At 34.5% G+C, this 14,211-nt stretch overlaps 2 protein-coding genes across 6 annotated transcripts in view; both read right to left on the minus strand.

The window, feature by feature from the left end:
- The window catches only part of LOC110374247 (intermembrane lipid transfer protein Vps13), a 35,390-nt gene extending 33,506 nt beyond the window's left edge, over positions 1 to 1,884 (minus strand). For 4 of the 5 annotated variants that reach the window (XM_049838771.2, XM_049838773.2, XM_049838775.2 and 1 more), the window contains exons 1-2: positions 1,534 to 1,883; positions 1,364 to 1,450 (exon numbers count right to left, since the gene is read on the minus strand). In XM_049838771.2, coding sequence (XP_049694728.2) covers positions 1,364 to 1,450; positions 1,534 to 1,633 — 187 coding nt within the window. In that variant the 5' untranslated portion in view covers positions 1,634 to 1,883. Of the gene's footprint in view, positions 1 to 1,363; positions 1,451 to 1,533 lie in introns of all 5 variants that reach the window. The other variant, XM_049838770.2, reaches the window with a different exon arrangement.
- A 1,880-nt stretch (positions 1,885 to 3,764) lies between these two features.
- Ctps (CTP synthase) lies at positions 3,765 to 13,640 on the minus strand. Its single transcript, XM_021332055.3, has 10 exons — positions 13,311 to 13,640; positions 13,040 to 13,210; positions 12,628 to 12,845; positions 12,219 to 12,383; positions 9,451 to 9,572; positions 8,724 to 8,978; positions 8,286 to 8,578; positions 7,945 to 8,173; positions 5,392 to 5,480; positions 3,765 to 5,290 (listed from the first exon to the last, which is right to left on the minus strand). The coding sequence occupies exons 1-10, from the start codon at positions 13,483 to 13,485 to the stop codon at positions 5,199 to 5,201; spliced, it is 1,809 nt and encodes a 602-aa protein (XP_021187730.3). The 5' UTR covers positions 13,486 to 13,640; the 3' UTR covers positions 3,765 to 5,198.
- Between the last annotated feature and the right edge of the window lie 571 nt (positions 13,641 to 14,211).

Below are 14,211 nucleotides of genomic sequence, written 5' to 3' on the forward strand. Positions count from 1 at the left end.
AGATTATCCATTATTGTATATTGTTGTATAGTGTAATAGGTAAATGTATAAAAATGGATTACTTTGAAACTTCATGCAGTGTAGTTTATTTCCTAACACATAATAAAATTCAGTTGCATGATAGTAAACAAAGAAAAACATCATTGACTGATAACCAACCTATTATTTATTGTGCCCTGATAACATTTTATGTAGAGGTGCAACAATATTGAACAGTAAGCTTCAAAACATGAATCAAGATGTCCTACAATTTACAATTTAATATTTATATTATTTAATCAATACCAAAATTTGATTTATTTACATTAAATAACACATATCAAACACATTTTATCTTGACAAAAATATTAATAAGCTATGTTCAATGCCAACAATGTTATGGTAAAAATAATTGAATATAATACTACAATTTTCCTGTTAGGGAAATTCGGCACAGAAATACATTTGAAGGTCAAAGTATTGGCCTTCAGACAGAGTGTTCCAAATACAGAATAGTACTGATTTGATGGGATGATGTCACCGGGCATAAGATATGACTGCATTACAATTACAAACAGGGATTCTAGTATCTTTGTTGCATGTTAATTGGTAGCCAGTGATAACCTTGCCTAATTGGGTAGGCTGGCTGGTTGCCTGTTTTTTATTGTATGAATTAGTTTTTTGTTTGTTTGGTTTATACTTTCAAAGCATAAACTGTAGAAAATAATAAATTAATTATCTAGGGTTCAGTTGATATAGTCTTCAAGAATGATTTGAAATATTTCTTTAATAAAAAGTTCACTTTAAAAATATGCAACTTGTAAAGTGCCAAGCCCAATAAGTACTATCTATAATGCATTGAAGTGTTTATGATTAGATAAAAATGGCATTGTTTTTAATGCTCCACTCAGGTGAACACTCAAACACTACAACCTGTATAGTTATAGAAGGTAAACATGAAATGTTTACTCTTTAACCATAACTGTTTGCCTCACCATTAAAATTATCTAGAAAGTAGTTAAAATGATTTAATATAGTATTTGTTATGGAATTTGAAAAGTGGATACTAGTTAATCTAGAAGCTCGGCAATATGATTTATTAATTGAGAACCCTTGTTTTGTGTCACACATGACCCATATTAACTACAATAGATGGAAAGTCCCTGACCTGCTCAGTATCAGTTAACAACTATAAAAATATATTGCACAAGGTTAACTGATACAAAGTAATGGTCAACTACTACCTCCCTAACAAACTTCAAGCTGTTGATTGAAAAGCTTCGATTTTTAATTATACCTCTTTTAAAATGTGATCTAAATCAGTTTAACCAAGTGTTTATTTTTGATGTTTATGATCAATAAAAATACTATAAACATGCCTCACCTAAGTGTCCATAAACTGTCTGAACGGGTATATTGAGTTCCTCCAAAGCATTCTGCTTGAGTATGAGATTTTCCAGCACGACATCGCCTGCAAAACATATACCCAAGACATAAATAACCGCAATCAAAGAAGTGCGGCAACTATGACATCATTCTGGTGCAAAAACTTACCGCCCCATATTCCTAGCTTTAGTTGGGACCTGTTCAGATTCTCCACATAATTGCCTAGGAATCTGTTCAGCACGTCCACCACAATCGATTCGAACACCATCGTGAGCTATAAATTTCTTATTTACTACAGAAAATTGAAATTTTCGTCATTCATGTCATGGTCCGGTATAACACATTATTTCTACAATTTTAACCAATGCACTTCAGTTGATATTAATTTACCAAGATGTTTAAATAAAAATGAATTACACCATTACGCGCGATAGACTGATTTGAAAAATTAAAAAGATTTCCCGAGTTCAATTCAGACCGCAGCGCAATAAATCAGTGTTACAAGTATAGACTCACAGATCACCCCACCCACTTCCACATTTAAGTTTGTATGGATGTTTTACAACAGATCATAGTCTGTAAATGGTATCGATTTAAGTGATTTACTATTGTGATTAATATTAAAGTTATGCCTTAAAATTATCCTTTTATTTATTTCAGCAAATAATCAAATCCATAAGCAAATGAAAGGAAATTCATAATTTTATACATAGCCAAATTAAAAAGCTTTTACCACGCTCTTTAGCAAAATAACTACTGGCAATTTCGTTGTTTGCCTGTCAATTCATGGCAATATCTGTCAAAATCAGCTTGGCAGTTCGGATATTTTGCTAAAATATGCGAAACCAGATGCAAATATTCACATTGATACAATATAATTTCTGTCCTTCTTCCTGCTTTCAAACGGTAGTAGTATTTTAAAACGGAATAAAATAAATACCGTTTTATAAATAAGACCTTATTGCTTTCGAAGTACATGCCGAGCCGTCGAACGTGAGTATAAATCTGATAGTTAGGGGTGAGGAAGACTAAGGCCGGCAATACACGGACCGCTTGAAGCAGTCAGGGGCAACGGGGCAACAGCTTCAAGCTGTCTCATGTCGACCGCCCGAATCAGTTGCAACTGCTCGAGGGGTTCTTGTATGTGCATCTATAGAACTCTGCAGCTCACTGAGCAGTCTAAGACTAAGTTTGCTCTTTTTATTAAAATATGGTCATCCTATCGCTCGTCTTTCCACTTATGGACAAACTCAAACTCAAAATCGATTATTCAAATTAGGCTGATAAATCAGCACTTTTCGAACGTCAAACAACGTTTCGGACGTTTCGTGGACAGCAGAATTTGAAAGCTATGTTAAACTGCAGGACGTTAAACCACTCTAATTTCTGAAAAAACTTATTTTTTTCGCTAAATCCATACATTTAAGATCCCACATTGCCAAAACTAGTGCTGTCTGTAAGTTGCCAGGCTGCGGTGTAAAGGCACAGGTAGGGCTGCCGTCTCGAATTTCGCCAAACCCGGATAAACATTAAAAAAACCCGGACATTTGGCGTAAATCGCATTTTTTCCCCGAACGAGTACGATTTTTTTTAAACAAAATAATACCTAATTTGTAATCCATTTACTATTAACATATACTTAAATTCAATGAGGTGCTTCCTTACATGAAAAGTGTCCGGGTTTTCCCCGGACACTTCTTGAAACCCCGCCCGGACAGCCCCCGGACGGCCTCCAAACGAGGACAAATCCGGGGAAACCCGGACGGATGGCAGCCCTAGGTACAGGAGACCTTGACAGGACACGACGAATTCATCTTATAATTCTAAGCTCGATGATTCATCTCGCGTTCATTTTCTTGTTCAACTGACGTTTAACATTGGCCTCTGAAATAAGGCCAAAATAAGATCAGGGGCCCGATTCTCCTAATTTTACTTAAGCCACATACGATTCACGTTCGTCTGAGATCCAATCCCGACTCAATTACGATTGAAGCGTATGTGGCATTCCGCTATTTTTTCTTTGAAACGTTTTTATCCTTTTCTGTCATTCAATAATGAATCATTTTGTCTGCAAATGATTTACGATTGCAATATGATTGTAGTGTAAAATACCGTATAGACCAAAATCAAAAATAGCAGACCAATCGCAAACCAATCGAATGTCGTTGGAATACGATTGGTCTTATATTAGTAGCAGACTGCAGAATACCCGATATGGTTAAAACTGCTATTGCGATCATATTGAGATTCAATTTCTATTAGATTTTAACATTATTAACTTAGGAGAATCGGGCCCCTGCAGTGCTCAGCGGGCCCAATAATTCGTTTTACAGCACTGTTGTAGTTGACAAAAAAGGAATGGATGAAAGGAAATAAATATATAAAAATTAAAAACACTATTCAGACAGAGGAAAATTTATTGGCTTTTTCAATATAATTACGAACAAGAGTACTAGAGTAGAGAAACGTTACAATCGCAAGAAGTGTAATGGAATGCTTTTTTAAATTTGAAATTTTTGCCTGCATATAAGAAGCTCAGACATGCTTATGAATTCTATTGAAAACTTAAGAGAGGAAGCGAAAATTGATTAAGTATACGATTATAATATGTAAATACAAATAGGTTTTAGACCTAATGGATTGTCCATAATAAAATATATATTTTTTATCATTATACAACAGCCATATCATCACCTCTGAGTTAGTTTATTTAACATCACAATATATATAACATTTGGGGCTTAATTAATATCCAAATAATAAGCCTGTCCAAGACTAATCGACATCTTTGCTACAATCTAAATATAATAGTTTTTGCTGTAGTCAACTGCATATTGTTTAAAATGATTGACTATAATAAAATAACAAATATGTGAGTTGCATACTTATTGAAACTACTTGTTGCACCATAGTTATCATTTGTTAATTTACAATGTTAAAAACTATAACAAATGCAAAAAGTAATCTTTATATTTTTGTGATCATGTAAGTCAAATAATTATACTTTTAATTGGATTTTCTTCTGAAATAATATGCTAGCTAGGGGAAAGCTAAACATCAGTTCATTATACAAGTGACTATGTATAATATTGTTTATTCTAATATTTTTTTTTGTCCTATACTGAGCTGGTAGTATGTTATAGAAAATCTATGTAATTCTTCAAAATGCATAGTTAAATCATAATAACCATTTATGAGCACCTACATACTTAAAATATTATTTGTACACGTCGGAGAATTTTACTGGGTATACATAACAAATACAAGTTCCAAATTATTCGAGTAAAAAGTTATTTCGACATACAATTTATCACCATTTTTAACAAAAAAAAAATCGCTACAAAACATTATGCTTAACTATTATTTAAAAACAAACAATCTTTATCACTTACCAACTAAAATATTGAAACAGGGAAACAGGTGTCATGTAAAAGGATTAATAAATAAAAATATTTTACGATAATAACTTGCATGTTTACATTTAATAGATGTTATATTATTTATTTCTAGATTTTCTAATGTATTTGATTAAAATAATACATACAGTTTGTATTATGCTTCAATAACAGTTTATACCACTGGAAGGGTATATTGAAGAAACTTTGTCTAAAATAACTTTATAAAAACAGAAGTACAAAATGATGGTATTATGAATTGGAACTTACTAATGTTATACTGGTTTTCATTTTGACGTTTATATACTTTTTCTTTAGAAAAATATCTCATTTCACATACAATCAGCATACTGTTTGATTATATTTTTATAGAATTAATATCACTTATGGATAGTGATGTTTGATTATATTATAATAGTCATCTACCAAGTATAGTTTTTATTTGCTTACACCATTAACAGCTATACCATTTTCAATGACAGTCTTTTCGTCAGTTATACTTAAAGATGACACTGATATATCATCCTCATCTGAAAATAAAATATAAATGAAATAAATACACTCGAAAAACAATTTTATAATTAAAAGAAGCATGTTTTGGAATCTTCTTCGGAAAAGTGATTTTACTAACCTGAGCTGACATCTGACTGATTTCGTGGACTCAACCTACAGCCCTTTGACAGGTAGTTTTTCAGTTTTCCAAGTGATGCCAATATTAATCTATAAACAAATAAACATAATTAACCTTTAAGTACCGACCCGTGGTCTGACAGACACTTTGTGAGTTCGAAATGTCTAGTAACACATGTTAGCGAAGTCGTAACCCCTCTGGCTTCTCTCTACCCCTCGGGCAGGCGCTTGGAAGCATTCCTGGTGAGTAGCTGCGTCGGCGCATGCGATTACGGTAAGTTATGATTTTTTTTAAATCGCGAGTGGTCTGTCAGACCACTCGTCTGTACTTGTGTAACTTTTTTTGGATCCGACTTTTTCTAAATTATATCGTTTTTCTAGTTTATTTTTAGTCAGTTCTAAAAATGGATATACCAGGAACGTCGGGTATGAAACGGGCAGCCGCAGATGCAAAAAAAAACGGTGTCAATAATTCACAGGTTCAATTATCGTGGTAGACGCTTATTCAAATATCGGCGATATTTGAATAAGCGTCTACCACGATAATTGAACCTGTGAATAAAAAGTGTTTTGGGTCCAAATATACCTGATAATGTTAGGAAAGAAAATGAAACAGAAGGTAATCAAACCAGAATACTCTGTCCTTCAAAAATGAAGTGCAAGACTGCTCACAAATGTGACATTTGTATGAAACACGTGTGCCTACAATGCAGCAAACCTGTATGCAAAGAGTGTTTCTAAACTATGATAGTTTGGTGCCTGGGGATGTTGAAAAATATGTTTGATTATGTGTTAAACTTTTATTTTTATTGTTACTTACTTATTAATCTTTTAAAAAAGGGTAGTAAAAAAAATATATATATTGTAAAGTTAACACATAATGATTACACTAGTTTACAGTACATCTGTTGCCGGGATTTTTTAAGCTGTTGTTGACTACTCATATTTAACCATATTTAAAACTATTAGTAGTTTTTTTTTATCAGCTCTAGTTTTTGAGATTCAGCCAAGTGCGGTTTAAAGAGAAAAAACGTGTATTTACCTTAAAGAATATTTGTTTAAAAATTATATTAATTGTTAAGTTCCAAAAAACTTGGCTTTAAAGCTCTTCTCTTATGTGTAGGCTTTGGGAAATGGCGTATCAGAGACCAGCAATAGTCAGACATCATATTTACATCCCAGAAACCCTGATAACGTTCTTCCATGACACGTTAATCTTGATACCTACGTTCTCCCTGCTCTTCGCTCATATCTCCTAAATTTTCCGGAAATCTGTCCAGATGACTGAAGAGGACGTGAGTTTATGCTCAAATTGCATCCCATACCTCTTAATTGTAAAAGCAGGTCTTCGACAAGTTCAACATAATTTTCATTATAATTTTTCAAAATTCAATATAATTTTTATTCTCTGAAAGCTCAAGTGAATGCTGCACTGGACACTGAACACATGTACTACTTCGGTTTTGCCATTTAGCTGGATTTTTGGTGTTTAAGCTGTTTATGTTCACGCTACAAAAGTAAGAGTCGGCGAGATGATTTTTCGATTCTTTCCAAATAGTTGGTGTTTTAAGTTTAAAAGTACTTCTTTTACCACTTTTCCATAATCTTAAGTATTCAACGCACGATTTACAAACAGAATCAGGAGCCCAAGATTTGTCATTTTTATGTAACAACATTCCAAAATATAAAAAATAAGTATTTTTAAGCGTCTCTGATGACATTTCTTCTCTTCTCAAACACATATTCTCCACATAAGTAACAAACATGGTTTGGATTGTTCAAACAACGCCTCCTTGAACTACTCGTGTTGTAAAAAGTTCACATATTTGTATAATTACAATAAAATACGTACTTTAGCGACTGAAAAAGGTTCAGAAAAGAGAAAGTCAATAACAAGTAAAGTCGAGCTACAAAAAAATTTTTGCGGGTGTAATTAATAAAAACTAAACATAAGTGAATGTTGCCAGCCATTAAATCCACGGCAACAGGCAAAAAGTTTGATTTTGTAAACTAGTGTTATTCAAATAAAAGTTAGATTTTTCTCTCAAAAAAATTAGAACTGCTATGTAAAAGTCTATAATTAGTAATAAATGTAATTAAAATTTAAATTAATTGTAATTACTTATGCAATAACTAATTGAATAAGCAATAGATAGTAACATATTTTTTAAGCAGAATACAAAGAAACAAAAAAAAAATTGTAATTAAAGCGATGGTGGTCTGCCAGACCCCACGTCGGTACTTGTGTAACTAAAATAGGACGTCGGTACTTAAAGGTTAAGTTGATGAATTCACACACCTACATTTACTCTCAATTTACAGCCAATGCGAATTTATTATTTAAGTTGTCTGGATATGGCCTTTTTCTAAGACACTTCGCTATCTTCAACTTTTCCCCCAATCCTTGCACACAGAAAAGTCTGTCAACCAATTGGCTCGCAATAGCCATAAGTTCCGTACCGACTGGTATCTCAGCTTGTAAACTAACAAAAGAGGCTACTACCTTGGTTTGAATGGACAATAGTTATAGTTTATGGCATACTGCACAACTTACCCTAAGAAAGGTGGGCTAGGCGACAGTGGTCGTGATAAGTACTCTGGGTGAAACTGTACTGTCACATAGTAAGGATGATTGTCTACCACAGCAACTTCCATTCTTGTCTTAGACTCGTCTTTGCCTACGAAGCGGAGACCAGCCGCTTCTAGGCGTTCTATATACTCTGGGTTTACTTCATACCGATGCCTGTGACGTTCTTCAATTACATCTTTCTTATATAGTTGGGCTGTAATAGAAGTATATTGGATAATCAGAATACAGTTTCGGCAAACTGATGAAGAGAAATAACAAATGAGAGAGAATGAACAAAAGATGAAGTAACATGAATAAATGCTCACTTATTACACTAGACTCCAAATAAGTCTTCCTCTTTCCTAACCGCATGGTTCCACCAAGGTTTCCGGGATGATGTTCAGGCATATCAATGACAAGTTTATCTTCACAGTTGGGATCAACCTCTGTTGTGTTAGCACCTTTAAGTCCTAGAACATTTCTAGCGAATTCTATTACCGAGGCTTGTAACCCGAGACAGATACCCAACATTGGTTTTTGTGTTTCACGGCACCATTGACAAGCTTCGATTTTTCCTTCCATTCCTCTTTGACCAAAACCACCGGGTACTATGACGCCACTGGAAATAAAATAGAAAGTAATAAGACATTAGAAATAAGCTGCGCAATATAAGGACAAGTAGGTATACATATTCAAAACCCCTTTTTAAAAACGTATAAGTACGAAATTTTATTGGTAGCCAAAGTTATTGAGAAAACACTTACTCGCTCTTGCACAGATTCTGCCATGCTTTGTGGTAACTGACTGGATCATCTATTTTCGTCTGACGTTCCAAGTTTACAGCTTCAATATACGTGAGGTTAAGTTTACTGCCAGAAGCAATGCAAGCATGTTGCAGAGCCTTTGTCACACTTGCGTAGCTGTCTTCTAATTTTGTGTATTTTCCCACAAGAGCAATATTCACTTCTTTGCGCAGATTGTCTACCCGTTTTGCGAGATTGTGCCACTTCCTCATAAACCTGTAATAATAATGATTTTTTTTACTGAATATTCAAATTCAAACCACAAGAAAACTGGTTTGGTTGGTCCTAAAAATATATTGAGTACTTGAATTTTTATGTATTAATTTACATAGAACGAATAATTATAACACAATTTTTATTAAACAGTAATCCAAAAGGTGAGGCTTGAAGGTATGATTGCAGTTCAGTATACTTAATTATTCACTGTGAAATTAAATACGTTACGTTGTTTTTCTTAGAATTCAACAGACAGTATCTTCGGAATGTAAACGATAAAAAGATAAAGGCGTAATACTAAACTCAATTAAATACCTCTTCAAAATATGATTTGTTAAACTAGGTCACGAACTCACGACCAATAAATATTTTTACGGTCACGATTAATCAGTAGATATAAACTAAACAATTAGATTTGAAAACATAACATCGTGGTGTTTTTTTTGCCAAAAATCTACTGTCTGATACTTACTTTCCTGGTCGTGGCATAGACATGTTCAGCTGAAGCCTCTCATTTAAATACTGTACTACTCCCTGCGCTTCCATTAGCAGGGGTACATGATATACAGAGGTCAAGTCGTGGATGCATATTACCTGTAAATGAACAAAAAAAATTAATTATTATCAGTAGTGATAAAATAAGAAAAGGCCAATAAAAAAAGTTAGCATTTTGTATTCAAACTTCTGACTAACAATTTTGTTTCAAGTTGATGTTAACACTCAGATAAGGGGAAACTTTGGAGTGCCACTTGACACAAATTAAAATTTTCTAGATCGAATGCATTAGTGTTTTAATAAAAAGAACATGACCATAGAAATCGTTAGATCAAGACTTTCAGTTTCTTACGGCCTCATTTTATAACTTGTTTTATTCATTTCAACTGGACTTTCGCAGTTGCTAAGTCACAGTTTTAATCTTTAGTAAGTGGAAACGGATTTTGATATAGAGTTTTATTTTGAAACTTCTGTCATCTTCAGTTATGTATTGTAATACCGAGAATTTATCTGGAGTGCTATTGATTTATGATTAGCCGGAAATACTGATGGCAAAACCTGTTTATTAAATAAATGGGGAATTCCCTTAACATCAAAAAGTCCTGTGTAATAGTTTAGGTACTTTTTAAAAACGTAAATGGTAGGTAGGTACTTTAAAACCTATTGAAAGTAGTGTTGCAATCTTGCTTATCAAAAGCAACACAGTTCATAGTATGACTATATGACGCTATTCCAAGCAGGTTTTAACTTGACTGGTCTATAAATAAGTTATGAACCTATTCTAAAAGCGCGCTCCATACCGGTCCATCGCAGAGTGTATATGCAAACCCTGCATGGTTTGCTCGATTTTCAGCTACCGTTGGTTGCTGAAAATCGCTGCTTCCCGGCCATTTTTGAACCATTGAATCACAGATAAATGGGACCTCCACTACTGACTGTCTCCACAAAGTATCGCCTTACAAATCCAGAATCGACTAATTTCATGGGTACTGTGTCTCATTAGCTATAGTTTTGTATCATGTATCGGTACCGTATTTTGATACGTTATGATAATGAAGATTCCATTGCACGGTATATGCTTCTCAAATAACTCGATTTATCCCTCACAATTGAATTCTCGTATCATAATACGAGCTCTTAAATGTGATACAAGATACCTACCACATGTTATAAGATATACGACAAGGAATTCACGAGAACTTCAGCTTTCTAGAAGATCTTTAGAACCTATACTTTATAGGCAGATCTCGTAGGAACTGTTAATCTTCTTAGATCAATTGAATTGTTTACAATACGGAAAATAAAGTATTTGTCTAATCTCATTAGTTTGTTGTGTTTTCCATTCCACTAGCATAGGGCTGCCATTGCGAATTTCGCCAAACCCGGACAAATATTTAAAAGAACCCGGACATTTGGCGTAAATCGCATTTTTTCCCCGGACGAGTCCGATTTTTTTTTGTTAAACAAAACAATACCTAATTTTTAATATTACCATATTACTTAAATTCAATGAGGTCCTTCCTTACATGAAAAGTTAAGTAAAGAAGCCGCGAGCGAAGCGAGCGCGAAAATTTTTGATATTTGGGACACTTCGACTTCTGCAATATTAGGCGCCCGGGTTATTCGCATACCCAGGTACCATAGGTTAAGATGGCCCTATGAAAAATGTCCGGGTTTTCCCCGGACACTTCTTGAAACCCCGCCCGGACGGCCCCCGGACGGCCTCCAAACGAGGACAAATCCGGGGAAACCCGGACGGATGGCAGCCCTACACTAGCAACATGCGATAGAGCACACTATGCTTAGATGATTATGTTTTTTAAACAAACGTGCGAAACTGTACAGCTAGTAGGGGAGTAGGCTTTATAGTAGTAGCTAAACTATAAATTAGGTAAGTATTCAAAATTCGTTTTGTTTAAACATCCGAAATCTCCAAAAATATGCTAAAGACAAAATGTATGCTTGAATCCCGTTCACGAATACCTAAGCAGTATAAGCAACTGGTTTGTTAAAATACAGAAACGAAACAGAAAAATAAAACGGCAATCTACTTCGCGCTATCGGATTGAAAATAATATTAACCTAGTTTTACTCAGAAACCGAGTTCTTATCGATATGCCACCTGATTCCCGCTTCCGTATTTCAGAATCAAAGGGGTCAAACATCATTGACCTCTTCTCATAATAAGAACTACTACTAGTTACTAAGTAGTTAAATATTTATTTTATAAACATTGATAAGCATAACTGGCTCTTGAATGGAACCAATTGAACAATGGAGTGTGAATAAGCCTTCATACTAAATTATATGTAGGTACCTTATTTTATTTCAAAACTGGTAATCTAGTTCATTATAAGTGGTATTATTAATGAGCAATACATGGTTGGGTTATTTTAGTAATGAACCAAGTTCTCAAATTATTTATGGTCATTGTGGGTTTTTGTGGTAATTCCATATCTATGACAATATCCTTTTGTCTTAGTAATATGGGCTTGCCAGTGTTGTACCCTTAATGCCCTCGAAGAAGGATGTTAAACAAAGCACAAATAATAATGATATCTGATGTTAAATTAAGTAAATAAAACAAACACATCATATTTGAATTTCCCTAACATTGTTGTAGCAAGTACAAGACTAATGAAGAGCAATACAATATCTTATACCATTCAAGAAAATTAAACAAAAGATTGAAAATTTTGTTTTCATTTCCAATTCAAAACATTAAAGCATGAAAAAGAATATTACCTGTTCTGGGCCAACATGACAAAAGTTGGATATCTTTTCTTTGACCCCTTGGTTTATTGGTTTCTCAGATCTGCATAGAATCAAGTCTGGAGACAGGCCCAAGCCTCGTAATTCCCTCACGGATGACTGTGTTGGTTTTGTCTTTGGTTCTCCTGTTGATTTTGGCTAAAATTTTAAATGATAAACCATTATTGAGTATCACAGTTTCTTATTACTTTATTACACAAGTTTAAAACATTCATTGAACTGCTCTGAATGTTTATAAAAGTGTCTTTTACACTGTTTCAATATACTTAGAGCAAGAGCAGAGAAATTTGGTTTGATGCCAGGTGACATTTCAATAAACATTCAGATAAACTATTCAGAATAAACTAAATTGCAGGCAAAAATACAGTGAATTCCAACTTACCATTGGTATTAAAGATACGTGTGCACAACAGAAGTTTTCCCTCTTGACTCGGAACTGAAATTGTCTGAATGCTTCGACAAATGACATTCCTTCGATGTCACCTATTGTGCCACCGAGCTCCACTATGCATACTCTCGGGGGAGCATTGTCTGGTGTTACAGGTATATGGGCTACTCTTTGCACCCATTCTTGTATGGCGTCAGTAATGTGTGGAATGACTACAAGAAACAAAATATTTAGTGGTTCACATAAACCAAATCCATCAAATCTTAAATTGTAAATTATACTCATTGACAGTCATATTTTTGTTAAAAAAAAATGTATGATGAACCTGTTCCTTTGGAAATTAATGTTAGATGGGTGCACTAGGAGCAGGGTAAGTGTAAAGTATGATGAAGAAATGAATATTTACCCTGTACTGTTTTGCCGAGGTAGTCTCCTCGCCTCTCACGTTCAATAACCTGCTGATATATCTTGCCAGTTGTTATATTATTGTCTCTATGCAGTGTGATATCCAAGAAACGCTCGTAGTTGCCAAGATCAAGGTCGACTTCGCCACCGTCATCGAGCACGTAAACTTCACCTAGAAAATAAAAATAGAAGCATGCAATATACGCATCGCAACACGCGGGGTAACAAGTCGAAATATTAAGGTTAAACACAATAACATTTGCTGCACTTACCATGTTCGTATGGAGAAAATGTTCCTGCGTCGATATTTATGTACGGATCAATTTTTATTGAAGTCACATCGATTCCACAGCTTTTTAAAATTGTGCCAAATGAACTCGCTATCACACCTTTTCCAACACCACTTATAACTCCTCCGGTAACCAAAATATATTTCATATCCGGCATAATTACTTTTTAACGTTTGTGTCTCGCTTGATTAAGAACTATTCAGCATTCAGTATTTTTTATATTATTTGGGAACGATGTATCAATTTATTAGAAACGTCAATCACACGTGCTTCATCCGCAAACGCTGCGCGCCATTTGCAATTTTTGCAAATTCTAGAGTGGAACTAGTGTTACTTAGTAAGTTTCGGATATATAAAAAAAATCGGTTTTTATAATAATCGACTAACCACTATTATCATTATCATCCCTCTGCACTCATCCCAATATTTCCTGGGTCGGCCTCACTGACCTCTATATTTACCACTGGACAGGCTGTTGTCAACGTGCTTTTGTGCCCGTTTGATAATCGCTATTTTGGCGCTGTTAGACGTAGCGAGTGTTCGTGGTACTAAAATTATTTAACAGTGAACCAATGAACAAACACGTCTCTCACAGCCATTTGAAATTATACGTCAAAATTAGTTCTGTGGACACTCGCTTAGACGATATTGGCGCTTCAAATGGGCACAAAAAAATTGCTGTCAAACGTACGGAACAGCCGGTCCAGTGTGTAAATATAGAGGTCAGTGGTCGGCCTAGTATATTTTCTCCTTTCATACTCTTCTGTCTACCTCTAAAAAAGTCTAAAAAAGTCGTGGTGGCCTAGTGGGCAAAGAACCGACCTCTCGAGGATGAGGGCGCGGGTTCGATTCCAGGTCAGGCAAGTACCAATGCAACTTTTCT

This window comes from Helicoverpa armigera, chromosome 12, assembly GCF_030705265.1.
Source record: "Helicoverpa armigera isolate CAAS_96S chromosome 12, ASM3070526v1, whole genome shotgun sequence".
NCBI lineage: Eukaryota > Metazoa > Arthropoda > Insecta > Lepidoptera > Noctuidae > Helicoverpa > Helicoverpa armigera.